The sequence below is a fragment of the Zalophus californianus genome, chromosome 15 (assembly GCF_009762305.2).
Source record: "Zalophus californianus isolate mZalCal1 chromosome 15, mZalCal1.pri.v2, whole genome shotgun sequence".
Taxonomy (NCBI): domain Eukaryota; kingdom Metazoa; phylum Chordata; class Mammalia; order Carnivora; family Otariidae; genus Zalophus; species Zalophus californianus.
The window spans coordinates 69,314,503-69,339,134 of record NC_045609.1 but is presented as its reverse complement, the minus strand read 5'-3'; the positions used below and the strand labels follow the sequence as shown (position 1 = coordinate 69,339,134).

General features: G+C 34.8%; 1 protein-coding gene across 2 annotated transcripts in view; it reads right to left on the bottom strand.

The window, feature by feature from the left end:
* The window catches only part of SHOC2 (SHOC2 leucine rich repeat scaffold protein), an 88,678-nt gene that overhangs the window by 30,169 nt on the left and 33,877 nt on the right, over positions 1-24,632 (bottom strand). For both annotated transcript variants that reach the window (XM_035724255.1, XM_027596176.2), the window contains exon 2: positions 15,538-16,482. In XM_035724255.1, the coding sequence (XP_035580148.1) occupies positions 15,538-16,240 (703 nt within the window). In that variant the 5' untranslated portion in view covers positions 16,241-16,482. The remainder of the gene's footprint in view (positions 1-15,537; positions 16,483-24,632) is intronic.

Below are 24,632 nucleotides of genomic sequence, written 5' to 3'. Positions count from 1 at the left end.
AATGACTGAAAAAGGCTCTCCTGGGTGGTCTTGATGTTCAATTTTTTAACTTGGATGCTGATACTATACAGTTTGCAAACATTCTTCAATTGTACATTTATGATATATCAGTAAAAAGTTAAAAAAAAAGTCTCTGGCCCAAGCTCCTGCTTTTGGACATGCCTTAAACTAAAACATGGCACAAAAACAGAAAAAGCCATTTTTTAAATTTGTGTTAGATGAATAATCTTCAACATATTTTAGTAGAATGTTGTGTTTTTTTTCCTCTATGGAAGTTCTTTAAAGCCTAAATTAATTCCATTTTGAAAAATAATTTTTCTTTTGCCTTGTCTTTAGAGGAGGCAAAGACTGAACACTATATCCAAGACTTTTTAAGCATGCCATAACTCTATATCCAGACAATGAAGCATGCTGGACATATTCCTTCTCAAAGGTGACGAAACTGTCTAGATTCTTGTTGGGATTCTTCCTGCTATTTCTCTGAGCAATATAGTCTCCAGGGTTACTCTCATATATTAAACCCATTTTCATTTTGTAATATACAAAGTCAGTGTTCCACATGCAAAAAGAAGTGGGACACATGGTGCCTGATATCTGGAAGTCAGGTAGTTGAGATGTAAAACTAATGTTCATCAAACAACAGAAGAGTGATTTTAGGAGGAGAAAAAAAATTTTCCCCTTTTGGAGATTGCAAGTTATTAAAATGCATTTAAATACCAAATTCCTGAGATTATTTGGAACTTTTCTAAGTTTCCCCTTTTTTCACATCTTAATTTAAAAAGACCTTTGACTTTTAGTAATTGTTAAAAATATTTTATACGTGGTTTTGTTCAGAGTAGCTTAACAAATATTTTATTAAATAAGTGACAAACTAAATGTGTGGGGTTTAACCAGTAACAAAGGAACATCATTATACAAACATTTGAATATACCATGTCCCTAAAACATAACAGAAGATAAACTATTACTCTAAGAGCATTAAATTCAATCAGTCTGAAACAAATTCCTACGTTCATGTTCTCTTTATCAGGCACAATGCTAAGCATGAAAGATACAAAGAAACTACAAGACACTAAATACCTGTTCTCATGAAATTTAAAATTAGTAGGAGACAACATGTGATTTGATGAAAGCCAGAGAGGGCTCTTCTTATGAAATTTCATCATTAAAAAGCCATTCTTTTAGATCTTCAAGGCCTTTCATTGCCAAAGTTCTTTATCTTTAGGGTGACCATCTCATTCACTTAATCACTCAATAAAAATTTCTTGCGTACCTACTGGAAATTAAGCAGTGAACAAACCAGTCTATTCTCAAGGAGCTTACATTCTAGTATGCACCGAAGGAAGCATCAGAAAATAAGGAAATAAAGTGATAACTGCTGTAAACAAAAGTAAAGCAAGGAAAGATAGTTGGAAGTAAGAGTGTATGGAGCAGCAAGGAGGAACCATATGCATATATGAACTGAAACACAGGACACGGTAGGGGGAGAAAGGAAAAGAAGAAAAGAGATCTGGTAATAAAGTACAATCTGAAGTTTCTGAACAAGCATGATAATCAGAATGTTGTTCTAAAAAGTCTATTTTCTCATAGATTTGAAAGAATGGATTGGAGAAGGCAGAATTAAGAAGCAGTCTTATAGGAAGCTATTGCAGTTAGCTCGCATAAAATAATATGAGGGCCTACAGTGAATAATCAAAAGCAGTTGAATGAACAGGCCCACTACACGAGCAACTAAGAGACATGGAAATAGCAATAGGAATATGGTAAGTTATACATGATGAAGGGGTTTTGTTTTTTTCACAGGTGGTTGTGGACCAATATTCTGTAAAATACAAAATTGCATTCTTGGATGTTCCAGCAATGTCAAATTGTTGTACAAGATTCTAAATGCTTACTTTCAATTTGTGTTGTTAACTTGTGACAAACTCGTGACAAAAAAATTCGTCAGCCAGCAACCTGTCTGGTAATTAGGCCACACTTTGACACGCTCTAGAACAGGGAAAAAAAATCCTGATTCCAAGATCTCGAACCTGAACTGACAGAGAAGATAATGATGCAATTAAAAGAGAGAAACAGAATCCAAAAGGAAGAGAAGTGTTTGGTGAGGAGTTATATTTTGATCAGGCTGAATGTGAGGTATCAGTGAGATATATAGGTAACAATTTTTGGTTAATTAGGGAAAAAATAATATACAGGTCTGAAGAAAATGTTGTCATGATAGAACATTTTTGTCCCAAAGAGGGAGTTGCGGTTAATATCCAAAGAGTCAAATTCTGGTCTTCTGGCTAATGGTAATTGTGGAGTCCTGGATAAATTCTTTTAAAAACACTATACAAAAGCATGCAGAGAGACTCAAAGCAGAAACTAGAACAAATTCAACTCTTGCAAAGAGGGGACTGTGGTAGGCAGACTTTTAAGATGGCCCCAATGACCCTGCCCATGTATAATTTTATACACTGCATAATTAACCCTCCCTTGAGTGTGCACTGAACTCAGTGACATGTTTCCAATGAAGAGAATACAATAACAGTGACGAGATGTCACATCTGTGACTAGGTTACGAAAGACTGTGCTCTCATCTTGCTACCACCCTTTCTATTGCCTTCTCAGCTTGCACCTTTGATAAAACAAGCTGCCATGCTGGAGAGATCCATGTGGAAAAGAACTGAGGAAAGTTTCCAGCCAACAGCCAGCAAGAAGCTGAAGCGCTTAGTCCAACAACTGCGAGCAACTGCAATCCTTGAAAACAATCACATGAGCTCAGATGTGGAGGCTTTTCCAGACACGCCCTCAGATGACACCCCAGCCCTGGCTACCACTTTGAGTGAGAGATCTTGGGAGGAAACCCTGAATCAGAAGATCCAGTTAAGCTATGCCTTTTTTTTTTAATTTTATTATGTTAATCACCATACATTACAGCATTAGTTTTTGATGTAGTGTTCCATGATTCATTGTTTGCATATAACACCCAGTGCTCCATTCAATACGTGCCCTCTTTAATACCCATCACCAGGCTAACCTATCCACCGACCCCCCAGCTATGCCTGATTCTGAACAAAGAAACTGTAAGACAGTAGTAAATGAGTGTTGTTTTTAGAGCTATGTTTCAGAGTAATTTCTTATGAACAGTAGATAAGTTATATAAAAAAACTACACTCAGTAAGATCTACATTTGTTAAGGCTTTTACCATGAAGTTACTCACAAATCTGGCAGCAGAAAATAAATCTCAAGTAGAAAGCCAGAGTCCTACTGGGCTGAGAAGCCAGAGGACAAGGTCAAGGGTCTATGACAGTGGCTGGAATTGAAAGTTGGATATCCTGGAAAGAAGGAAACCACAAAGAGTGGAGTCCCAAAATCTGCATATCCATACCCCTCAAATTTCTGACTGACTCTAAAAGTACAACAATGGGAGAGAAGACTCAAGGAGCCCAGGGGAAAAACAACAGCTAGAAGGCAAAAGAGCCAAACAGAGATTTTGACAGCTGCCATCTGTAGTGGGTAAGTTTTTGGAATTTCAATCCTGCCAAGTTAGAAGGGTCAGAAAACAAAATCCCAAAAAGGCCATACTATAAAAATAAAGACCATATATCAACACTAAATCTCAGAAAAATATATCTCAAATTAAAATTTCATTTGCATGGATTAACAATAGCTTTAGACACTGAAAAAGAAATTATATATAGCAATAAAAAATAGCAACAGAAACAATCTAACACACACACAATATGAATAGACTATCAATGACCTGAAAGGTAACATAAAGAGATCTACTATACATGTAGTTAGAAATCTACAGAATAAAAAAGCAAAGAAGGCACCAAAAATCAAGAAAATTTCAAGAAATAATGGCCTAAATCTTTCCAACTTTGATGAAAACCACAAACGCACAGATCCAAGAAGCTCATAAACTCCAAGCAGAAGCAACATGAAAAACACCAAATAGAGGCACATTGTAAACAAATTGCTGGAAACCAGAGACAAAGAAAAACATTTTTTAAATATACAGAGAAAAAGACCAAAAACACAAAAACAAAGAAAAGAATACCAGCAAAACTGTTGCCCAAAACTAGGCAAGCCAGAAAAAACAAAACCAAACAAAACCCAGAGAGATAGGACAGAGAAGTATAAAATACAGAAAAAAGGGGGAAAAAAGAAAAGGAAAGCTGTCAAACTAGAATTCTATACCAAGAGAAATAGCTTTCAAAAATAAAAGCAAAAGGCTCTGAAACAAACAAAAGCCTGCAGAATTCATTATGACCATACCTGCACTACAATATATATTTAAAGAAGTTCTTTGGAAAAAAAGAAAACCGGTAGAAATTCAGATCTACACAAAGAATGAAAGTATTAGAAATGGTAAATTCATGGAGGTAACTAAGAAAGAGGTTTTTTTGTTTGTCTCGCATTTTTTAATCTCTTTAAAAGATAACCAAGAAGGACAATGGCATGACAAAAGGCACAGGAACCAACCTAAAAGAGTCCATAATAATGAAAGGTGGAACAAACTGGGCAACAAAATAATAAAAATCATACTGGACTGGAACCCACAGAATAGAATGAGTCCAGATTGATATAATTTAAGTAATGGAATAAATAAATCTATGAGGCAGAGAAAGGACAGCTTTTCATTATAGAAGAATATCAATTAATGCAAAAGAAACAAGGGAAATTTTTAAAAATCACCATTAGAATACAGTAATAATTGTTTCAGGGAAGATCAAGATCCACCAATGAATGTCAAAATCAGCGAGCAAAAGATTAAGGAAAAACAAGATATTGGCATAGACTAAAAACCAGCACTCCTTAGGTTAATTATTAAGAAGAAAAAATTACTAACTTTAAAGTAGAGCAGCACAGTAAAAATCACCATAACCAAGGTCAAAAATCACCAGCAATGAGATACATCAACATCATATATCTCTTGATATGATTCACTGGGAAAAGCACCATAATCACCTTAGTGGCATTCTTGCCAAACACATAATCTCAAACTGGTCATGAGAAAATAAATATAAACAAAAAATGAGTGATCTATTACATAATACCTGAGCAGTACTCCTCAGAGGTATCAATGTCATGAAAGAAAGGGAAAGACTTTCAAAAATCCTTCCACAGGTTGGAGGAGACTACAGACATATGACTATTAAATGTAATGTAGGATTCTGGAACAGAAAAAGGACATTAGTGGAAAAATTGGTGAAATCTAAATAAAATTTGTAGTTTATAGTATTGTACCAATGTAAATTTCTTGGTTTTGATCACTGCATAATGGTTATGTAGAATGTTAATAACAGAGGAAGCTGAGTAAGGAGTACATAAGAACCCTGTGTACTGGTTTTACAACTTTTCTATAAATCTAAAATTTGTTCAAAGTGAAAAGCTTAAAAAGGATAAAATTTAAGACAAGAATAATAGCAATACATTATTATGGGATTTATAATATATGAATAAAAAGGTATGACAATAATTGCACAAAGAATGGAAGAAGTAAAAGTGTGCTATGTGATGTTCTTAGGATATATGAGAAGTGGTATAATATTATTTGAATGTAGACTGTTATGATATGTAAATACTGGAGCAGATACCAAAGCAAAGTAACAGAGACATATATAACTAATATGCCAACAACTGAGAAAAATGGAATTTATAAAAATAGTCAATCTAAAAGAAGGCATGAAATGAGGGGGAAAAAAGAATAACATATGGCACAAATAGAAAATAGTTGATTTAATCCAATCATGTTGGAAACTATATTAAATGTAAATGGTCTAAACCCTTCAAGTAAGACAAAAACTTCCAGGATTAATATGATCTCACTCATGTGGAATTTAAGTAAGAAAACAGATGAACATATGGGAAGGGGGAAAAGAAAAAAAGGAAAGAGGGAAACAAGCCATAAGAACCTCTTAACAAGAGAGAACTGAGGGTTGACGGAGGGAGGTGGGTGCAGGATGGACTAGATGGGGAATAGGAATTAGGAAGGGCATGTGTTATGATGAACATTGGGTGTTGTAAGTAAGTGATGAATCACTGAATTGTACTCCAGAAACCAATATTGCACTGTATGTTAACTACCTAAAATTTAAATTAAAAAAATTTTAAAACCTGCCAGAATTAAAAACCACAAGATCTATATGCTGTCTATAAGAAACCATTTTAAATGTAAAGACACAAAAAGGTAAAAGAATGGCAAAAGATATGTAAGTACCAATTAACAAGCAACGTGGAGTGGCTGTATTAATATCAGAAAAAATAGGATTCATAAAAAAAAAAATTACCAGGAATGTTACCAGAAATACAGACAAATACTTCTTAATGATACAAGTAACTTCACTGGGGAGAAAAAAAATCCTAGGTATATCTGCAAGTAGTAACAGTTTCAAAATATAAAAGCAGCAAAAATTAATAGCACTAGTGGGAGAAAAATCTATTAGTATGGTTGGCTACTTCAACACTTATTTTTTCACTAATTGAAAAAACAGTGGACAGAAAATTGATAGTGGTATAGAACGAAGGAATAATATCAACTAATGTGACCTTGCTCCAAAAAAAACCAATACAATGCATATTCTTTTCAACTGCATATAGAACATTTGGTAAAACAGGCCATATTTTATAAATCAGTAACAAAAATATTGGAAAACATCTTTTGAATGCTTGAAAATTGAACAATTCACTTCTAAATAATCCATGGGTTAGAGGAGAATAAGAGATATTTAGAAAATATTTTAAACTAGACAATAATGAAAATACAACATCAAAATTTGCATGCTGCTGCTAAAACAGTACTTGGGAGATTTATAATGAAATGCTTATATAATGAAAAGAAAGGTCTGAAATCAATCTAATAGACAAAGAAGAACATATTAAATCTAAAGAAAAAACTAAATAAGGAGCAGAAAAAAAACAAAAAAGATTAAAAAAACAAAGATAATAGAACAAAAAAATAAAACCAAAAGGTTTTTTTTAAAAGACCAATAAAATTTATATATCTCTAGCCAGACTCATCAAAGAAAGACCAAATTACGAATATGAAGAATGAAAGAGAGACATGATTACAAATTATACTGATGACATTAAAAGAATAATATAGAACTATTATGAACTTTATGCCAAAAATTCAACAAACTATACAAAATAGACAAATGCTTTGACAGATTCAAACTACCAAAATTCAAATGAGAAGTAGAAAACTCAGGTAACTCTGTGTCTATTAACTAAATTAAATTAGATCAGTAATTAAAAACCTTCCTACAAAGAAAACATGTCTCCTTCTAAACATTTGAGGAAATAATACTAATTCTACACAAACTCTTGTAGAACGTAAAAGAGGAACACTTCCCAACTCATTCTATGATATGAAGCCAGAATTACTCTTACAGCAAACCATTATTTAAAAAAGAGAGAGAGAGAAAGAGTTACAGATCAATGGCCATGATGAATATAGATACAAATTCCTTAACAAAATTTTAGTATGGGTTAAATTAAATCTAGGAAAATACAAAAAGACCCTATTAAAATGTATATAGTAGGCACTCAAATACTGGTAAACAATTAGGTTTCATAAGTTGTGACCTACCCTGTGAAGTCATATGACCTTCCCTTTTGAGTCATATCAAAAATGCTTATTTTTTTTTATATGTTATTTTTTTTAGAGGGAGGGAAGGACAGACGGAGAGAAAGAATCTTAAGCAGGCTCCGCACCCAGCATGGAGTCCAACTTGGGGCATCTCATGACCTTGAGATCATGATCTGAGTTGAAACCAAGAGTCTGTCACCTAACCAACTGCACCACCCAGATGCCCCTAGGAACAATAATTGTTTTTAAAATATAAGCATCTTTGGGGCACCTGGGTAGTGCAGCTGGTTAAGCAACCAGCTCTTGGTTTCGGCTCAGGTCATGATCTCAGGGTCGTGAGACAGCCCCAAGTGGGGCTCCACATTGGGTTGGGCATGGAACCTGCCTTAAGATTCTGTCCCCTTCCTCTGCCCCTCTTCCCCCACTCTCTCTCTCTCTCTCAAATAAACCTTAAAAACAATTTCAACTCTTGTTCCTGAACTTATAGGAATATTTTCAAATATTCAGAGATTAGCTGTATAAAAAAAATCACATCAAATCTTACTAATTTGTAAAACCACATAATTAACAAAAGCTGGAAATACCACAAGCTTGAACAGATTTAGGAACTTACATCAGAATTTCTACATTACTTAAATCTGTTTTATAGGCTTAATTTTCCCTTTCATTGCAAAGAAAATTTCAGTAGCCCTTCTAATCAAGGGCATCTCCAACTAGGCAACATGGACAAGAGTGTCTATATTCCTTTGAATGGGTAGCCTGCTGTCAATAGAATATAATTCCCTATACCTCAGCAGGGTGGAAAGTCAATTGTATCCTCTCTCTGATCCTATCAAACCCTTCTAAGATGGCTTAAGTATTATTTTCTGTTCTCTTATTGCCTCCTTTAGCAAAAACAACTTGTATAGGTTTTTGTTGTTCAGTGAAACACCTGATAATCTAATGACAATAAACTAAGTTAACAGTTCATTTCCAAGTCTCTAGAATCTCTTGAGGAGTCCCAATCAAAAGAAGTTATTTATTAACAACCATGAATTGCCTTTCCTGATTTCTTTTTCCTGCCAAACTAAGTTCCTCATTAGCCCTTGTACAAAACACTCAAGTGAGATCCATTAAATAATGCTACCTGGACAATGAAAGCAATTTTATCACTCCTGGCTGGTTCTGTCCTTAGTATTTTTATATAGATACTGATGATATATTTTTATATGTTGATTATATCACTTAACTTACAGAATATAACACAGCAGTATTTCAGTATAGTAGAAATTCTGTTTTCAGTAACTGTTACTGTGTCAAATGGGTAAAAAATTTTTGCTGATTCTAATTTCTTATAGATATGAGTGCTGTTAAGAGTTGTTTCTTTAGGGTGCCTGGGTGGCTCAGTCGTTAAGCATCTGCCTTCGGCTCAGGTCATGATCCCAGGGTCCTGGGATCGAGTCCCATATCGGGGTCCCTGCTCGGCAGGAAGCCTGCTTCTCCCTCTTCCACTCCCCCTGCTTGTGTTCCTGCTCTCGTGCTCTCTCTGTCAAATAAATAAATAAAATCTTTAAAAAAAAAAAAAGAATTGTTTCTTTAACATGGGTAAAAATGATATGGGTTCCCAAAAAAGTATGTATTTTAACATATCAGGTCATTCTTATAAGCAAAAAGGGTTATTTTGACAAATTCACATGAAATTGTATATTATATATAAATGATGTAGCATTTTATTGATTACACAATGTAGGAAGAATAAATTTTTTAAGAAATATATCCCTTCTAACTTAGCTGTTTTTATAAAGAATAAAAAAGGGTTCATGTATAAATAAATAATAAACTAGCCCATAATTCAATGAAGAAAACTGAAGGAATATTGGAAACAGATAAAGATGGAGTTTTTTTCAAAGAGCAACCATTTCATTCCTTAGAAGAATAACACTTTTAAAACTTCATTGTCCAGAATTCCCCAAACTAAATTAATTATTCAAACTGACTATCTAATGGCCCTAACTCTAATCCACCCAGGCCAAAAAAAAAAAATTTTTTTTTTTTTACAAAGACATATCTTTAACATAAAACCCAACAGAATCAGTATTTGTGTACAATGAAGAGTCTCTTTCAAGACTCCTGGGTGGCTCAGTCGTTAAGCATCTGCCTTCGGCTCAGGTCATGATCCCAGGGTCCTGGGATGGAGTCCTGCATTGGGCTCCCTGCTCAGCGGGGAGCCTGCTTCTCCCTCTCCCACTCCCCCTCTCTTGTGTTCCCTCTCTTGCTGTGTCTCTCCCTGTCAAATAAATAAATTAAATCTTAAAAAAGCATACAAATAAAAAAAACAAATGGTAAAAGAAGGTATGGGAGGAAGGATAGAAGACTGACCTGTAAAAGAAAGCAATGAATAGGAGTTCCATCTACTACTTAACACAAAAAGACAGGACATTTACTTTATGTGTCCATGCCTTATCACACAAAAAGGTAAATGAATATAACCAAATGAAGTTTTCTTAGCTATTCTGGTGTATTATCTCTGGCTCCTCATATGGTTACATTTACTGTCTGTTTAGTATTCTTTTACTGTTTTCTGACAGTGTTCACCCATGTGAATATGTAGCACTGGTATGAAATCACACAGCATTGGGACGCCTGGGTGGCTCAGTCATCCAGCGTCTGCCTCCAGCTCAGGTCATGATCCGAGGGTCCTGGGATCGAGTCCCACATCGGGCTCCTTGCTCAGTGAGGAGCCTGCTTCTCCTTCTCCCTCTGCTGCTCCCCCTGCTTGTGCTCTCTCTGACAAATAAATAAAAATCTTTAAAAAAAAAAAAATCATACAGCATTAATAAAGATGCCATTAATGCTGAAACAGATAGATGTTCTGATCTTAATATAGTTCCCTAGAATGCAACGCAGCTTGTATAATGGCTAAATTCCAAATATATTATTTAAACTAAACAGCAGGCTATATTTCAAGAACTTATAATTTCTCATACTCCTCAAATATATTGCTAGATGGCATGACTGAAAGTGGTGTACTCATATGACAAGAAAATAAGCATTTAATATGCATAATATGAATCTAATATATATCTATAATAATGCAAATCTAATATATATAGAGAGAAATTTAACAAATGATAATTAGCATGTATTTTGAATTGTGAATTCCTGTTATGGGTTGCTGCAGTAAGTCAAACTACAGTAAAGGTATGTACCACTTCTGGGGAGCTTTGGGGGCTCAGTCAATTAAGCATCTGACTCTTGATTTCAGCTCAGGTCATGATCTCAGGGTTGTGAGATCGAGACCCAAGCTTAAGATCCTCTTTCTCATAGAGTTACCCTACAACCCAGCAATTGCACTACTGGGTATTTACCCCAAAGATAAACAAGTAGTGATCCGAAGGGGCACATGCACCCCAATGTTTATAGCAGCAATGTCCACAATAGCCGAACTATGGAAAGAGCCTAGATGTCCACCAACAGATGAATGGATAAAGATGTGGTGTGTATATACACAATGGAATATTATGCACCCATCAAAAAAATGAAATCTTGCCATTTGCAACAACATGGATGAAACTAGAGGGTATTATGCTAAGCGAAATAAGTCAATCAGATAAAGACAAGTATCACATGATCTCACTGATATGAGAAATCTGATAAACAAGACAGAGGATCATAGGGGAAGGAGGGAAAAATGAAACAAGACAAAACCAGAGCGGGAAACAGACCATAAGAGACTCTTAATCAAGGGAAACAAACTGAAGGCTGCTGGAGTGGAGTGGGGTGGGAGGGATGGGGTGGCTGGGTGATGGACATTGGGGAGGGTATGTACTATGGTGAGTGCTGTGAATTGTGTAAGACTGATGAATCCTAGACCGGTACCCCTGAAACAAATAATACATTATATGTTAATAAAAAACAAAAACAAAAATACCAGAGAAAAAATGCTATGGATAATTTAATTAAAACAGCTTATTTACACACACACACACACACACACACACACACACACACACACACACACAAAGATCCTCTTTCTCGCTCTCCTTCTGCCCCTCCTCCCTCAAAAAAAAAAAAGGTACAGAACACTGTAAAAAATGTCAAATTTCCATTTTACATGACCTCTGCCCATGGGTCTTAATTTGTAAACATTCTCAAAGGGCTCAGGATTTCATTTTTTGTAATTAAAAAAGCAGTAAAGCGGGGAACCTGGATGGCTCAGTCGGTTAAGCATCTGCCTTTGGCTCAGGTCATGATCCCAGGGTCCTGGATTGAGCCCCACGTCGGGTTCCCTGCTCAGTGGGGAGTCTGCTTCTCCCTCTCCCTCTGCCCTTCCCCCTGCTTGTGTACTCTCTCTCAAATAAATAAAATCTTTTTAAAAAAAAAGCAGTAAAGATCTGCATCACAGAAAATTAACTATTTGTCTTTCCTTTATAATAAAAGATAGCTTTCAAAAATTAAAAACAAATCTATAGTCATCAAAACACTACAAAATCAAAACCACATAATACCACTTCTTACTCATGGAATGGCTATAATAAAAGAGACAACAGCAAGGATGTTGAGGATGTAGAGAAACCAGAACCCTCATATACTGTGCTGTGAACATAAAAAAGTCCAGCCACTTAGGAAACCAGTCTAGAAGTTCCTCAAAAGGTTAAACATAGAGTTACCATATGACTCAGTAATTCCACGTTTAGGTATATAACCCAAGTGAAATGAAAACAAATGTCCACACAAAAACTCGGATACAAGTGTTCATAGTAATTTTATTTGCAACAGCCAGAAAATGGAAACAACCCAAATGTTCAACTGATGAATGGGCAAATAAAATGTGGTATATTCACAGAATGGAGTATTATTCAGCAATAAGAAAGAATGAAGTACTGATATATACTACAACCTGGAGGAATTTTGGAAAACATGCTAAGGGAAAGAAGCCAGTCACCAAAGACCACATATTGTAGGATTCCATTTATATGAAATGTCCAGAAGAGGTGAATCCATAGAAACAGAAAGTAAACTAGTGTCTGCCTAGGGCTAAGGGGTTTCAAGAAAACAGAGAAGGCGTAACTGCTAAAGTGTACAGAGTTTCTTTTTAGAGGGATAAAAATGTTATAAGATTGTTTGTGATGTTTGTGTACACAAACAGCAATTCAACTCTGAATATGCTGAAACCCACTGAACTGTACACTTTAAATGTATGAACTGTATGGTATGTGAATTATATCTTCATTAAGCCACTAACATCTTCCTCCCTCAAAAAAAAAAAAAAAAAAAAACTAAAGCAATGGCTTTTAACTGCAGCTACAGACACAATAACCAAGCTTATTCTTTGAGAAGTACAGATCCCCGGAACCTGCCAGACTACTAAGTCATAAACTATGAGAGTGGGATCCACTCTTCTAGACTAGTGGGGGTAGTACAGTTAAGACCTAGGTTAAAATCCTGACATGACTTTTTTTTTTTAAGATTTTATTTTTTGAGAGAGAGAGAACAGAGCAGAAGGGAGGGGCAGAGACAGAAGCAGGCTCTCCGCTGAGCAGGGAGCCCGATGTGGGGCTCAATCCTGGAACCCTGGGCCACCAAGGCGGGGCCCCCCCTTAGCTGCATGACTTTTAGTAAATTATCTAATCTCTACATTTTCAGTTCCTACTTCATACAATGGAGGAAGAAGTGTCTATTTCCTTGGGTTAACTGTAAAAACTTAATGAGATAAAATATGCAAAGTATACCATGACATACTGTGCTCAAACAACAGCTATTATTATGATTATGTTGTTTTTACTGGACATTTTCTTGTTCTTTATAGGGAAAAGATAAAGCAGATTTCTGCAATGTTTGCCCCAAATCCATGCATCTAAGTTAAACCTTGTAAGTCTTAACCCCTTTTAAGAAATATTAACTTTTATCTTTAAAATCAGTTTATTGTCTACCTGATGCCCTGCTTGGAATAAAGTAACATTTATGAAGTTACTATTTTTACAAAAATACAAAAATTACAACACAAACTTTAATAATGCCACTAACTGTGGGAGGGTACTCCTTAAACAAATCCAAAGGTTATTTTTAAAATTACAAACTTAGGAATAAAGGTCAAAAGATTAGGCAGACACAACCATTTAATTAAAATTTGCCAATTTTTAAAAATACATTCACTTTAGTAAAAATGCTGTATCTATATGCTATGAACAAACTGCAGTAAATTTAAAATCCTATAATTTCAGGGCGCCTGGGTGGTTCCATCAGTTCAGCAACTGCCTTTAGCTCAGGTCATGATCCTGGAGTGCCAGGATCGAGTCCTGCATGGGGTTCCCTGCTCAGTGGGCAGTCTATTTCTCTCTCTGACCCTCCCCCCTCTTGTGCTCTCTAATAAATAAAATATTTTTTTAAAAAAATAATAAAACCCTATAGTTTTTTTTTTAAAGATTTTATTTATTTATTTGAGAGAATGAGACAGAGAGAGAGAGAGCATGAGAGAGGGAAGGGCCAGAGGGAGAAGCAGACTCTCCACTGAGCATGAAGCCTGATGCGGGACTCGATCCTGGGACTCCAGGATCATGACCTGAGCCAAAGGCAATCGCTTAACCAACTGGGCCACCCAGACACCCCAAAAATCCTATAATTTCTTATGTAAGAAATGTACATTCTTAATTCCTAGGTAATTTGATAACATCTCTATGGAAAGACATCCTAAATAGGACTCTCATGAATTAAAGCCAACTTTTTCAGATGGAGGATAACACATGCACAAAATAATAAGAACAAAAACAGGAAATAACATGTGATATTTTGATATTTTTGTATAAAAATTTAGCATTTCTCTTTTCTTTAGCAATTCTATTTCAGAATGAAACATATATACTGGTGAAATTTTAACTGAATCTGGTATGAAATCAAAAGTCAATCAACAACCACATTTCTATCTGAAGACATGAAAAGGAGTATTTCCATTCAGATTCCTGAGGATATTTTAGTATCTCATAAGTGACACACTTTCAAAGTACAGTTTGGGAAAATCTATCATGGATTTTCTAAATACATTTAATGAAACCAAAACTAAATTAAGATTTTGTGTCTGGTGAGAGTTAAATGTAGAAAAACACCATACCTAAAACTTAAACTGTATCTTTTTCAAAACTAAATAAATTTTTAAACACACCTACAGAATATTATCTCTACAAACCTGCAGTTCCTCAAGTTTCCTTTGTCACCCACTATAAGACCAATGCTCAAGCAACAATATTTTTAATCACCTATTTTATTCAGAATATATCTGCCTTTCATAAGAAAACCTTCCTTAAAAAGTTACATAATAACTTTTATGCCAATTTTTTTAAATGTTCTAAAACGAGCCCACAAATACCTTTATCAATTTCTCAAAACTGGTAAGTCAAGGTTTACTATATTCCCTAATTAAAAAATAAAAATATTTTTACTGAGTTGTTACATATATATTTTTTTTCTGTTTTTTATACTACTACCATTCTTTTGCTTTTTTTTTTTTTAACAAGGCTCTGATATGCCAATCTTTTGTAGTAAATTATGTAGGACAGTCATGTGAATTTACACATTTTTCAGATAAAGAAGGAAATGTGAAAGAACTGGAAAATGTAGCCTCAATGAATCTACTATACTTTTTAAATATTTTTAAAATAGGTGGTAACAAGTTAAAAATTTGGGAAACATTTTTTTATTGCTACAAATTCACCTTTTCTCCAGTGAAAATGAAAGCAGAATAGGTTTATGTGAAAGAGGCCCAACTACATCTATATTCTAACTCACTTTCTTAAGTTTATAACATAAGCTCAAACCATACATTAAAATTGCTAAAATTAAATAAAGTAAAACATAAAGAAGATGAAATGCAGAAACCAGCTGTTTTAGGCAAGTATCAGATATTTTCTGATATGGAAAAGCACTTGACAAAATTATCTGGCATAATAAATACTACAAATAGTAGTAACCCAAGGTCTCTTACCAATTTCAGCAGGTAGTTGTTTGATTTTGTTCTCTCGAATGCTAAGCATGCTGAGTTTTGACAGATTTTTGATGTCCTTTTCCACAGTAGTTATACGATTAAAGCGAAGGTAAAGAGTGGTGAGAGAATCTAGTCTATACACCACTGAAGGAATTTCTCTCAGTTTATTATGCCGTAAATCAAGCATCCGCAGCTTCTTCAAGTTATCAAGAGAGTCAGGCAAACTGGTAAGTGAGTTTTCATTTAGAGCCAGTGTCATGAGATTTACTAGACAGCCCACCTCTGCTGGGAGGGACTGCAATTTGTTGCTATATAAATAAAGTTCTGTTAATTGAGTCAACTCTTTGATTGATGATGGCAATATGTGTATAGACCTCTTGGATAAGTCCAAACGCATTGAATTCTCTTCCCGGCATTTGTTGAGCTCTTTAATCACCTCTGCATTGCTAGATTTTTTTCTAGTCCCAGGTGCTGGATTTGGCCGTTTGATCGTATTGTCAACTGAAAAAGCCACCCCTGGTTGGGCAGCACTGGAGTCCTTCTTTCCATCTTTGGCATCTTTCCCTTTGGTCTTAGGTTCTTTTTCTTTGCTCTCTTTCCCAAAACCTCCAGAGGCTTTTGCCTCTTTTTCTCTTTCCTTGGCTGATGGCACTTTGGGATCTTTCTCTTTAGAGTCTTTTTCTTTTCCTAAACTACTACTCATGATGACTCAAGCTTGGGCAAAAACTACATGAACTCCTTCGTTTTATTTGCCAACAACAGTAAATGGAATTCAAAGATGAAGAGACAAAGATCCTACACAATCAAAAAAGGTGTTGGCTTGAAGAAGTAATCACCATGGAGTAATGGCCATCTGTTACATGTTGGATCTAAAAGCACTATGCCCATTTCTGATAACTTGTTCCAACGGGTAAAATGGTGCTGGTCAATGATTCATTAGAATTCCTGAAATACAATACAGAAAGAATATTAAATTACTTTAGATTAATATATTAAGTAAATGGGCTCCGAAAAACAATCTTACTGAAACTTTGGCCATTTTTCTATGATTTGATGCAGTAAATATTTACTGAACACTTTCTACTATGCAAAATTCATTGAAAAACTATAAAAATTGATAGGGCAGGCCCCTATCTTCAAGGACTTTACAATCTAACAAGAAGAGGTAAGGTAACCATACAAGTTACTATAAGTCTGTAAAAACAGAAGTGGGAGAAATCATAATAGCAGCTAATGTTTGAGTGCTTTCTATGTACAAGCACTACTGTAAGAAATTTACAAATATTAATTTAATACACATAACAGTCCAAGAGATCAACTGTTGTTCCTATTTAGGGACACCAAGGCACAGAAATACTTTTAAGTAACTAGTCCTGTGATCTTGGAAAAGCAACAGAGTTGAGATTCCAATGTATATATCCACAGCCTGTGTTCCTAACCACTACACTAAAACTGCTCTATCTGCAACTAACTGCCTGACAGCTTTAGGTAACAGAAAGGATTTGAAAGGCTCTAATGATAGAATCAAGAGCAGTCTCAGAAAAGAACAAAATGGCAAAGTGAAATATGTATGGAGCACAGCAAACAGTTTAAAAAAAAGACATTAAGAATCTGTACTTTAATAAGCATTCTAGGTGATTCCGATGCAGGTAGATCTAGGGATCACCTTGAGAAACAAAGAGCAATCTCCAGTTATGTCTATAAACTAGAAACTGAATGGTGATAAGAATTCTGAAGGGTTCTAAAAAGTAGAAAAAGTTCACTGGTAAAATGACTGACCAAAAGGAATTACAAAGGCTGAAAAGATGAGTAAAATCTTTGTGAAGGAGTCAGTCCTCCCTAAGCATTTTGAAATTTAAAATATAATTTGTATCTTGTGACTCTGTTATTAATTTTATTTTTTTTTATTTGAGAGAGAGAGAATGAGAGATAGAGAGCACGAGAGGGAGGAGGGTCAGAGGGAGAAGCAGACTCCCTGCTGAGCAGGGAGCCCGACGAGGGACTCAATCCCTGGGACTCCAGGATCATGACCTGAGCCGAAGGCAGTCGCTTTACCAACTGAGCCACCCAGGCGCCCCCTGTTATTAATTTTATAAGTAACTGATCTTTATGTGGTAGTAGAGCTTAAAGATTAAAGACAAAATGATTAACATCCTACCTGATTAGCTTAAGGGGTTAAAGAAAAAGTTAAAATTTTATGAAACCACCAAAAGTATTTGATAGTCTAAGTGCACAGGATCCTGCTAAGAATTTCTATACAGAGGATGTGAGCCCTACCCTTATACAAGGTTACAGTTTAATAAAACAGCCAAAACACTCACATATAACAACATAAAATAGTATAGTAAATCCTCAAACAATGACATATGCTATTGCTCTTTTGAGAAAACTGACATCGGTCAAAATGTCGGAGAAAGGCCGTGTACAGAAGTACAAGCAAGTAAAGACAAGGTGGCAAATCAATCCAGTTAGACACAATGAAAGGGTAACTTAGGCCAAGAATACGGAATGATCTTAGTTTGCCATAGGAAAGTGAAAAGGTGGAACTTTGCTGAAGAAAGTCTCAGGGGTGCAGTAGTAATAGGAGCTGGGTAGAAGATTAATGATCTGTAAATTCCAGACTAGAGTTTAAACTTTATCAGCCTATAAGATTCCAGTTAAATAAACATGCTATTTTTGCTAGCGCATCAGAAAAGTTATTATCTCCCCACTACTCACCACCCCTTCAAAAAGAGAAAATAATTATTTTGATCTACAATGGAGAAAGACTAAGAAAACCTTCAGAGATACTGATTGAGAAAGCAATGCTGATGAGCCAAAATGAAAGCACATTTATTAAAATGATACAACAGTGAATAATGGGAGTATATATACACAGATGACAGAATACAGACACTGTTATCAATTTGTATGTAAGAAATGTCATTATGCCAGGTTTCTGAAAATCAAATTTCTATTTAGCAAGATATGTACTAAATCTCAAGCGAGATACAGATAGTATAAAAAAGATGTTACATATTAAAGAACAAATCTAGCCTCTCACAAAGTATACTAGCATTAAAGTTTTTTAATGCTTCTACTTAATAATTAGATCTAAGAGCATTTTTATGAGTTAAAAATAACATTTTTCTAAACACACAACTGGCATTTTTAAAGATGGAATCCTTGATCTCCTATTCTGATGTTTCCTAAACTTCTCTAATAAAAAAATAAACTAAACTAAACTTGGGATATTGGTTTAAAAAAAATAAATTCCCAGGCTCTACCCTAAACCACTGAACTGGAATCTTTAGGAAGAGGAATCTAGGAAACATCTGTTTTAGTAAGAAATGTCTCAGCAAATGCTTATCAAGTTTGGAAATACAGGATATAACCAAATCTGAACACTGAACATCTGAACACTAGTATATTTACTATTGTATTTCTTAAGTATTATTCTAAAAATGAAAATTGAGAGGGTAGCCAGTGAGTTCAAGCCCTACAATGGGTGTAGAGATTACTTAAAAAAAATAAAATGAAAACCAAAGAACTACATAAATATTTGTATGTTATATACATGATACTACTATAAATGTTAAAAATGGTTCCATTAAAAAAAAAATAAAAATGAAAATTGAGGATAAAGGAATGGGTCAGGGAAGAAATTGTATTAATGACAAAACAAGTTATTAATAATTTAGTTTCCATTGAAGTTTGAAAAGGGACTTCCCATAATATATAAATACCATAATATATTTGAAGCTCATTCTAGAGATACTTGAACTATTTGACAGTTTCCCTGCAAGAGTGATGGATTTGAACTGACCCCACATACTCATCCTATAATTCTTATACCTAATGAGATTTATTGGTATACAGTTCAGTTACTGTTCATAAAAATACAACTAGTTACAGAGAACAGAATTTGGACTTTGACATAACCATACTGAAAGGAATTAACTAATCAGGCTTCACTATTAACTAAAAAATTTGCACATCCAGTAAAAATATGTGTTGTCTAAGATAACTAACAAATCACTTGACAGTCTCAAATTAAGTTCTGGGTCTAATCCAGATCTGAATCAGGTGACACCACTAAACTTTTTTGGACAAGAAAAATAGTATTGGGAGTAATCTTTCATGTTTCTTGGAAATAAACTAATCAACAGATTTTTTAAAAATCCCTTTATAACATTGTGGGAGACGGTTATATTTGCACAAAATTTGACTCTTGCACCCAGTTATGTAATAGAAAGTGACAGTACCCATTCTAAAAATGCTTAAAATCTACTGAAAAAGCGTAAAATCGCACCAATTACTAAGCTGAGGCTAGCAATGGTGTTTTTATATTGGGATCTTCATCACTCCCGAAGATTCCTCTATTCCCTACCACCTAATAACTACCATACATACAGCACTTGACACGAACTTTTATCTTATTTCAAATTTTCACAACCACATCAAGAAAGATATTAAAAGTGTCTCCACTTGGTTTCTAGAGTCCATTTTATCATTTGTCCAAAAATGATACAAAATATTACCAATTCTATCTGTTGGCAGAAGTCATTTTTTCTCAGGTACTTAGTTGTGTTCTAAATTATGAAAACTCTCAACTTCAAATTCCTAAGGAGAAGAGTTCCTCTATTTCCAATTTATAGACAAGAAAATTGAGGCATTATAGTCAGATACCTGGTAAGTAAGGAAAAATTCAAAACCAGGTCTGACTCTAAGCCCCTGTATGTTCTTTCCACTGTACCATGCTGTATTTCAAAGACAGCTATCCAAATCATAATTGTATGAGGATGCTGATTACAACACTTTAGGCCTCAATACCTTCTAAGCCAGGGGTCGGCATACTTTTCCTGTAAAGGACCATATATTAAATGCTTTGTGGGCCAGAAGTTCTATTACAGGTGCTCAATTCCATCACTTTAGCATGAAAACAGCTAGAGAGCTGTAAATGACTACATGAGGCTGTGTTTCAATAAAAGTTTACCAAAAGAGGCCACATACTGAATTTGGCCCTCCGGTGACAAGTTTTCCAGGTCACTGTTTCATATTTCAAATCATTCCTTTCAGGAACTGTATCTTGTATGCAAACTGGATGTAAAAAGTAAAAAAAAAAAAAAAAAAAAAGTCCTTGTTCTTATAATACACTCAACATTACTTTTAGTTATTTCTAAAATAGCGACAATTTCCTAAAATCTAGGGGAAGGAGGACTGGAGGGGAGATGCAAGTGAGAAAGCACTAGCCTAACAAAATCTATTCTTGGTATAGACTACAATGATAATCATCACATGTAACAATTATTTTTAAAAAACTCATCAATAGGCCACATACACTAAATATCTTCCTTAGTCTTACCTTAAATGTGAATGTGAAAGCTGTACAATATTGGATCTTGAATTATAATGAACAGGACTTCTAGTTCCAAACAAGATGGAATAAGCCCATTTTACCCTGTTCCTCCCATTAATTATAACCTAAAACCCTGGACAAAATACATAAAGCAACTAGCAGAAGATTCTGAAAAGTAGAAAAAAGAAGGTACAGTGGCTAAGGACTCTGGCTCAAGGATAGATAACCTGCGGGTGAGTTCTCTGGGGGTTTTTTTGTTCTTGTTTCCTACATATCCCGGCCTGGCAGTAGAGAAGCGCATAATCCAAAAACACCAGTAGGTACCTACCAAAAAAAAGGTCCAAGAAAAGTTCTCTCTCTCTAGTCAAAGGACTATGAAGAGAATGAAAAGAAGCTACAGTTTGGGAGAAAATGTATCCGAGATATATAAAGAAGTCCTTTAAATAGTAAGAAAACAATCAATGCAATCAGAAAAGGGGTGAAAGACTTGTAGTGACACTCCAATAAAGACATACACGTAAAGATGTTCAATATCATTAGTCGTTAGGGAAACGCAAATATAACTGCATGTCTATTAGAAGAGCTAAAATAAAAAATATCGATGATACCAAGTGCTGGTGAAAATGTGGAGAAACTGGATCAATCACTCATTGCTGATGAGAATGTATATTGGTACAGCCATTCTGGAAAACAATTTGGCAATTTCTCATAAACATACAACCCAGAAATTATACCCACAGGTGTTTATCCTAGAGAAATGAAAACTTAGGGTGACACAAAAACATGTATACAAACATTCATAGCAGCTTTATTTGTAATGCCCCAAAAGTAGAAACAACCCCAATGCCTTTTATTGGGTAAACGGATAAACTGTGGTACATCCACACAATAGAATACTGTTTAACAATAAAAAGGAAAAGGAACAAACTATCCTTGCACACAAAAACTGGGATGGATCTCAAGGGCACTATGCTGAGTGAAAAAGTATCAAAAAGTTAGTATGTGTGATTCTGTATGATTCTGTTCATATAGTATTTTTAAATGACAAAATTATACTTATGGAGAGCAAATCAGTGGTCGCTATGGCTTACGGTTGCATGAGAGTATGACTATAAAGGGGTAGCATGTGCGAGCTTCTTTGAACTGATGAAACAGTTGCGTACTTTGTGTGGTGGTTATAAGAATCTGTACAAGTTTTCGGGGCGCCTGGGTGGCTCAGTCAGTTGAGCATCCAACTTTTGGTTTCAACTCAGGTCATCATCTCAGGGTCTTGGGATCAAGCCCCACATTGGGCTCTGCGTTCAGCAGGGAGCCTGCTTGGGATTCTCATTCTCCCTCTCCCACGGTTCCTCTGCCCCCCTGCTCTCTCTAAAATAAATAAATAAGTCTTAAAAAAAAAAAAAAAAGAATCTGTACAAGTTTTCAAATTTCATAGGACTATCAACATCCCCCCCTCCGAAAAAAGACTGCGTGGAAAAACAGGTAAAATCTCAGACTGTAGTTTACTTAACAGTAATGTACCGATGTCAATTTCCTGATTTTGATAAGTGTACTATAGTTACGTAAGATGTTATTATTGGTGGATAATAAGTGAAAAGTACAAGGGAACTCTCTGTACTATTTTTAAAAATTCTATCAGTCCACAATTATTTCAAAAGAAAAATGTAAACAATAAAATACAATGGTCAACACAAATTTACCATATGTAAATTATAAAAAAGCACACTGAGTTTTTTCAATAAAATGGAAGTTTAAAAACCACATTTTGGAAAAAAACATTTTGAAAATAACAATTTTTTAAAAAATAAATGAGTAACAACTCGTATTAGCTAGAAAAAGATTTTTCCCAATCTTGTTCAGTATCAGATAAAAAAATACCCATTCACAGATACCATTCAATTTGGGAAGGTAGATATTTCATAAACATTACCAGGAAAGAAAAGATTCTAAGTACAAATACATTTAAATACACTATATTATGATAATATAGTTATCATTCATAAAATAATGGTGAGTAAATCAAGAACACCCTAAGCATACATTCCCCTCTGTCTTCTAGATAAAGTTAAAAGGTAATTTAACTAGAATTAGTTCAAGGGTTTGGCCATTATACATCAAAATACTCAGTAACTCCAGTTTTACTTGTCACCATATCTAACATAAACTGACCTTTTAGTAAAAAAAGAAAAATTAAATGGAATGAAATGAAAAAAATATCTGCAATGTTACCAGACATGCTACCCTAAGTCTGAGGTACAACCTGCCAATATCCAGTAAGCAGTGTTGTGCTAATGTCACACCATTGCTCTTAGAATTTGAGGGTCAAATTAAAAGGACAGTTCCAATAGTTCCTTTGTTGGAAATAGAGAATTTCATTATTTTGTAATCCATCTGATAAGATTTAAACGTAAGTGATATAACTGACATGTATTACAGAATCAAAGGTGAACATTACTGTAGAAAAATAAAAGGTAAAAAAATAAAAAAAGAAAGAAAAAGAAAAGGTAAATGAGTTCTAACTATATTAGGAGGCAGGGAGCCAGAGACTAGTCTGGAGCACAGTTCTGGCAATATGGTAAAGAAGCAATGCAGAGAAACTTTAGTTACTCAGGCATTTTTATAAACGATACACATATGGAAGATGAATACTAGTAAGACATAAACAGTTCCTAAATGGCAGTCCAAAGACGACTTCAAGCAAAAGAAATACTACAATTGCCTCACATAAGCATTTAACAAAATATATACTGAACCCCTCTGTGTGCCAGGCATCATGCTAAGTGCTGAATTAGAAAAACAGACATGGTTCCTGTCCTCGAAGTGCTTACAGTCAGGTAGAAAAACGAAACAAATAAAAAAGCATTCCATAAAGAGAAAATAAGATGTAAAGGCTGAGATATGCAAGAACATTATGAGATAGAGGAGCTAAATGGAGGCCAATGTTTCACTGATACAAGATCAGACTGTAATTAAAAGAACAAGATTATGCAGGATTTTGTAGCCATCATGAGCACAGATTCTCTTCTACACCATTCAACGGTTTAAAGAGAATAACATGATCTATGTTTTTAATCTCTCTCACAGTATTGTACAGAGAATGGATTTCAAGGGAAAGAGTAAAAGCAGGAAACCAATTAGAAGACTATTACAGTAACTAGGTGGGACTTGATCCTTACACTAACATATTACACAATAGATAAAGTGGATACAATGAAGAAATCTTTAGTAGGGAAACTAACAAACTTGGTGATACAGTCTATGTGGCCAGAGAGGTTGAGGAAGAGAATTCTGGAGCTAAGAGGTCTGAGATAAAAACAAATGTGGACATTATCAGCATATTGATAGCTCCTAAGACCATGATCAGCATGAACAATACAAAAAGGGGGGCAGTGAGTTCAGGGCTAGACTCAGGACATCTGTAACAAAGACCTTGATCCTAGGCAACCACTAAATTTACAGATAAGGTATAAAAGGTTTCTTCCTGGGGCCAAAGGATGGGCTAGAGGGGTAGGAAGCAAAATCAAAAGAATATGGTATCCTGATTATACCAAGTATTGAGAAAGATGTGGAAAAATCGGAATCCTAACTCACTGCTAGTGGGATTGTAAAAGTTTTCCCAATTTTGAAAACAGTTTGGTACTCTTTTAAAAAGAATAAACTCTCACCATGTCAAAGTAGACCTATGAAATTATAACTGATTATATTCTTTCAATGCACTGTGTACAAGTTAACCTTCAATACCTGCCATGTAAGTATT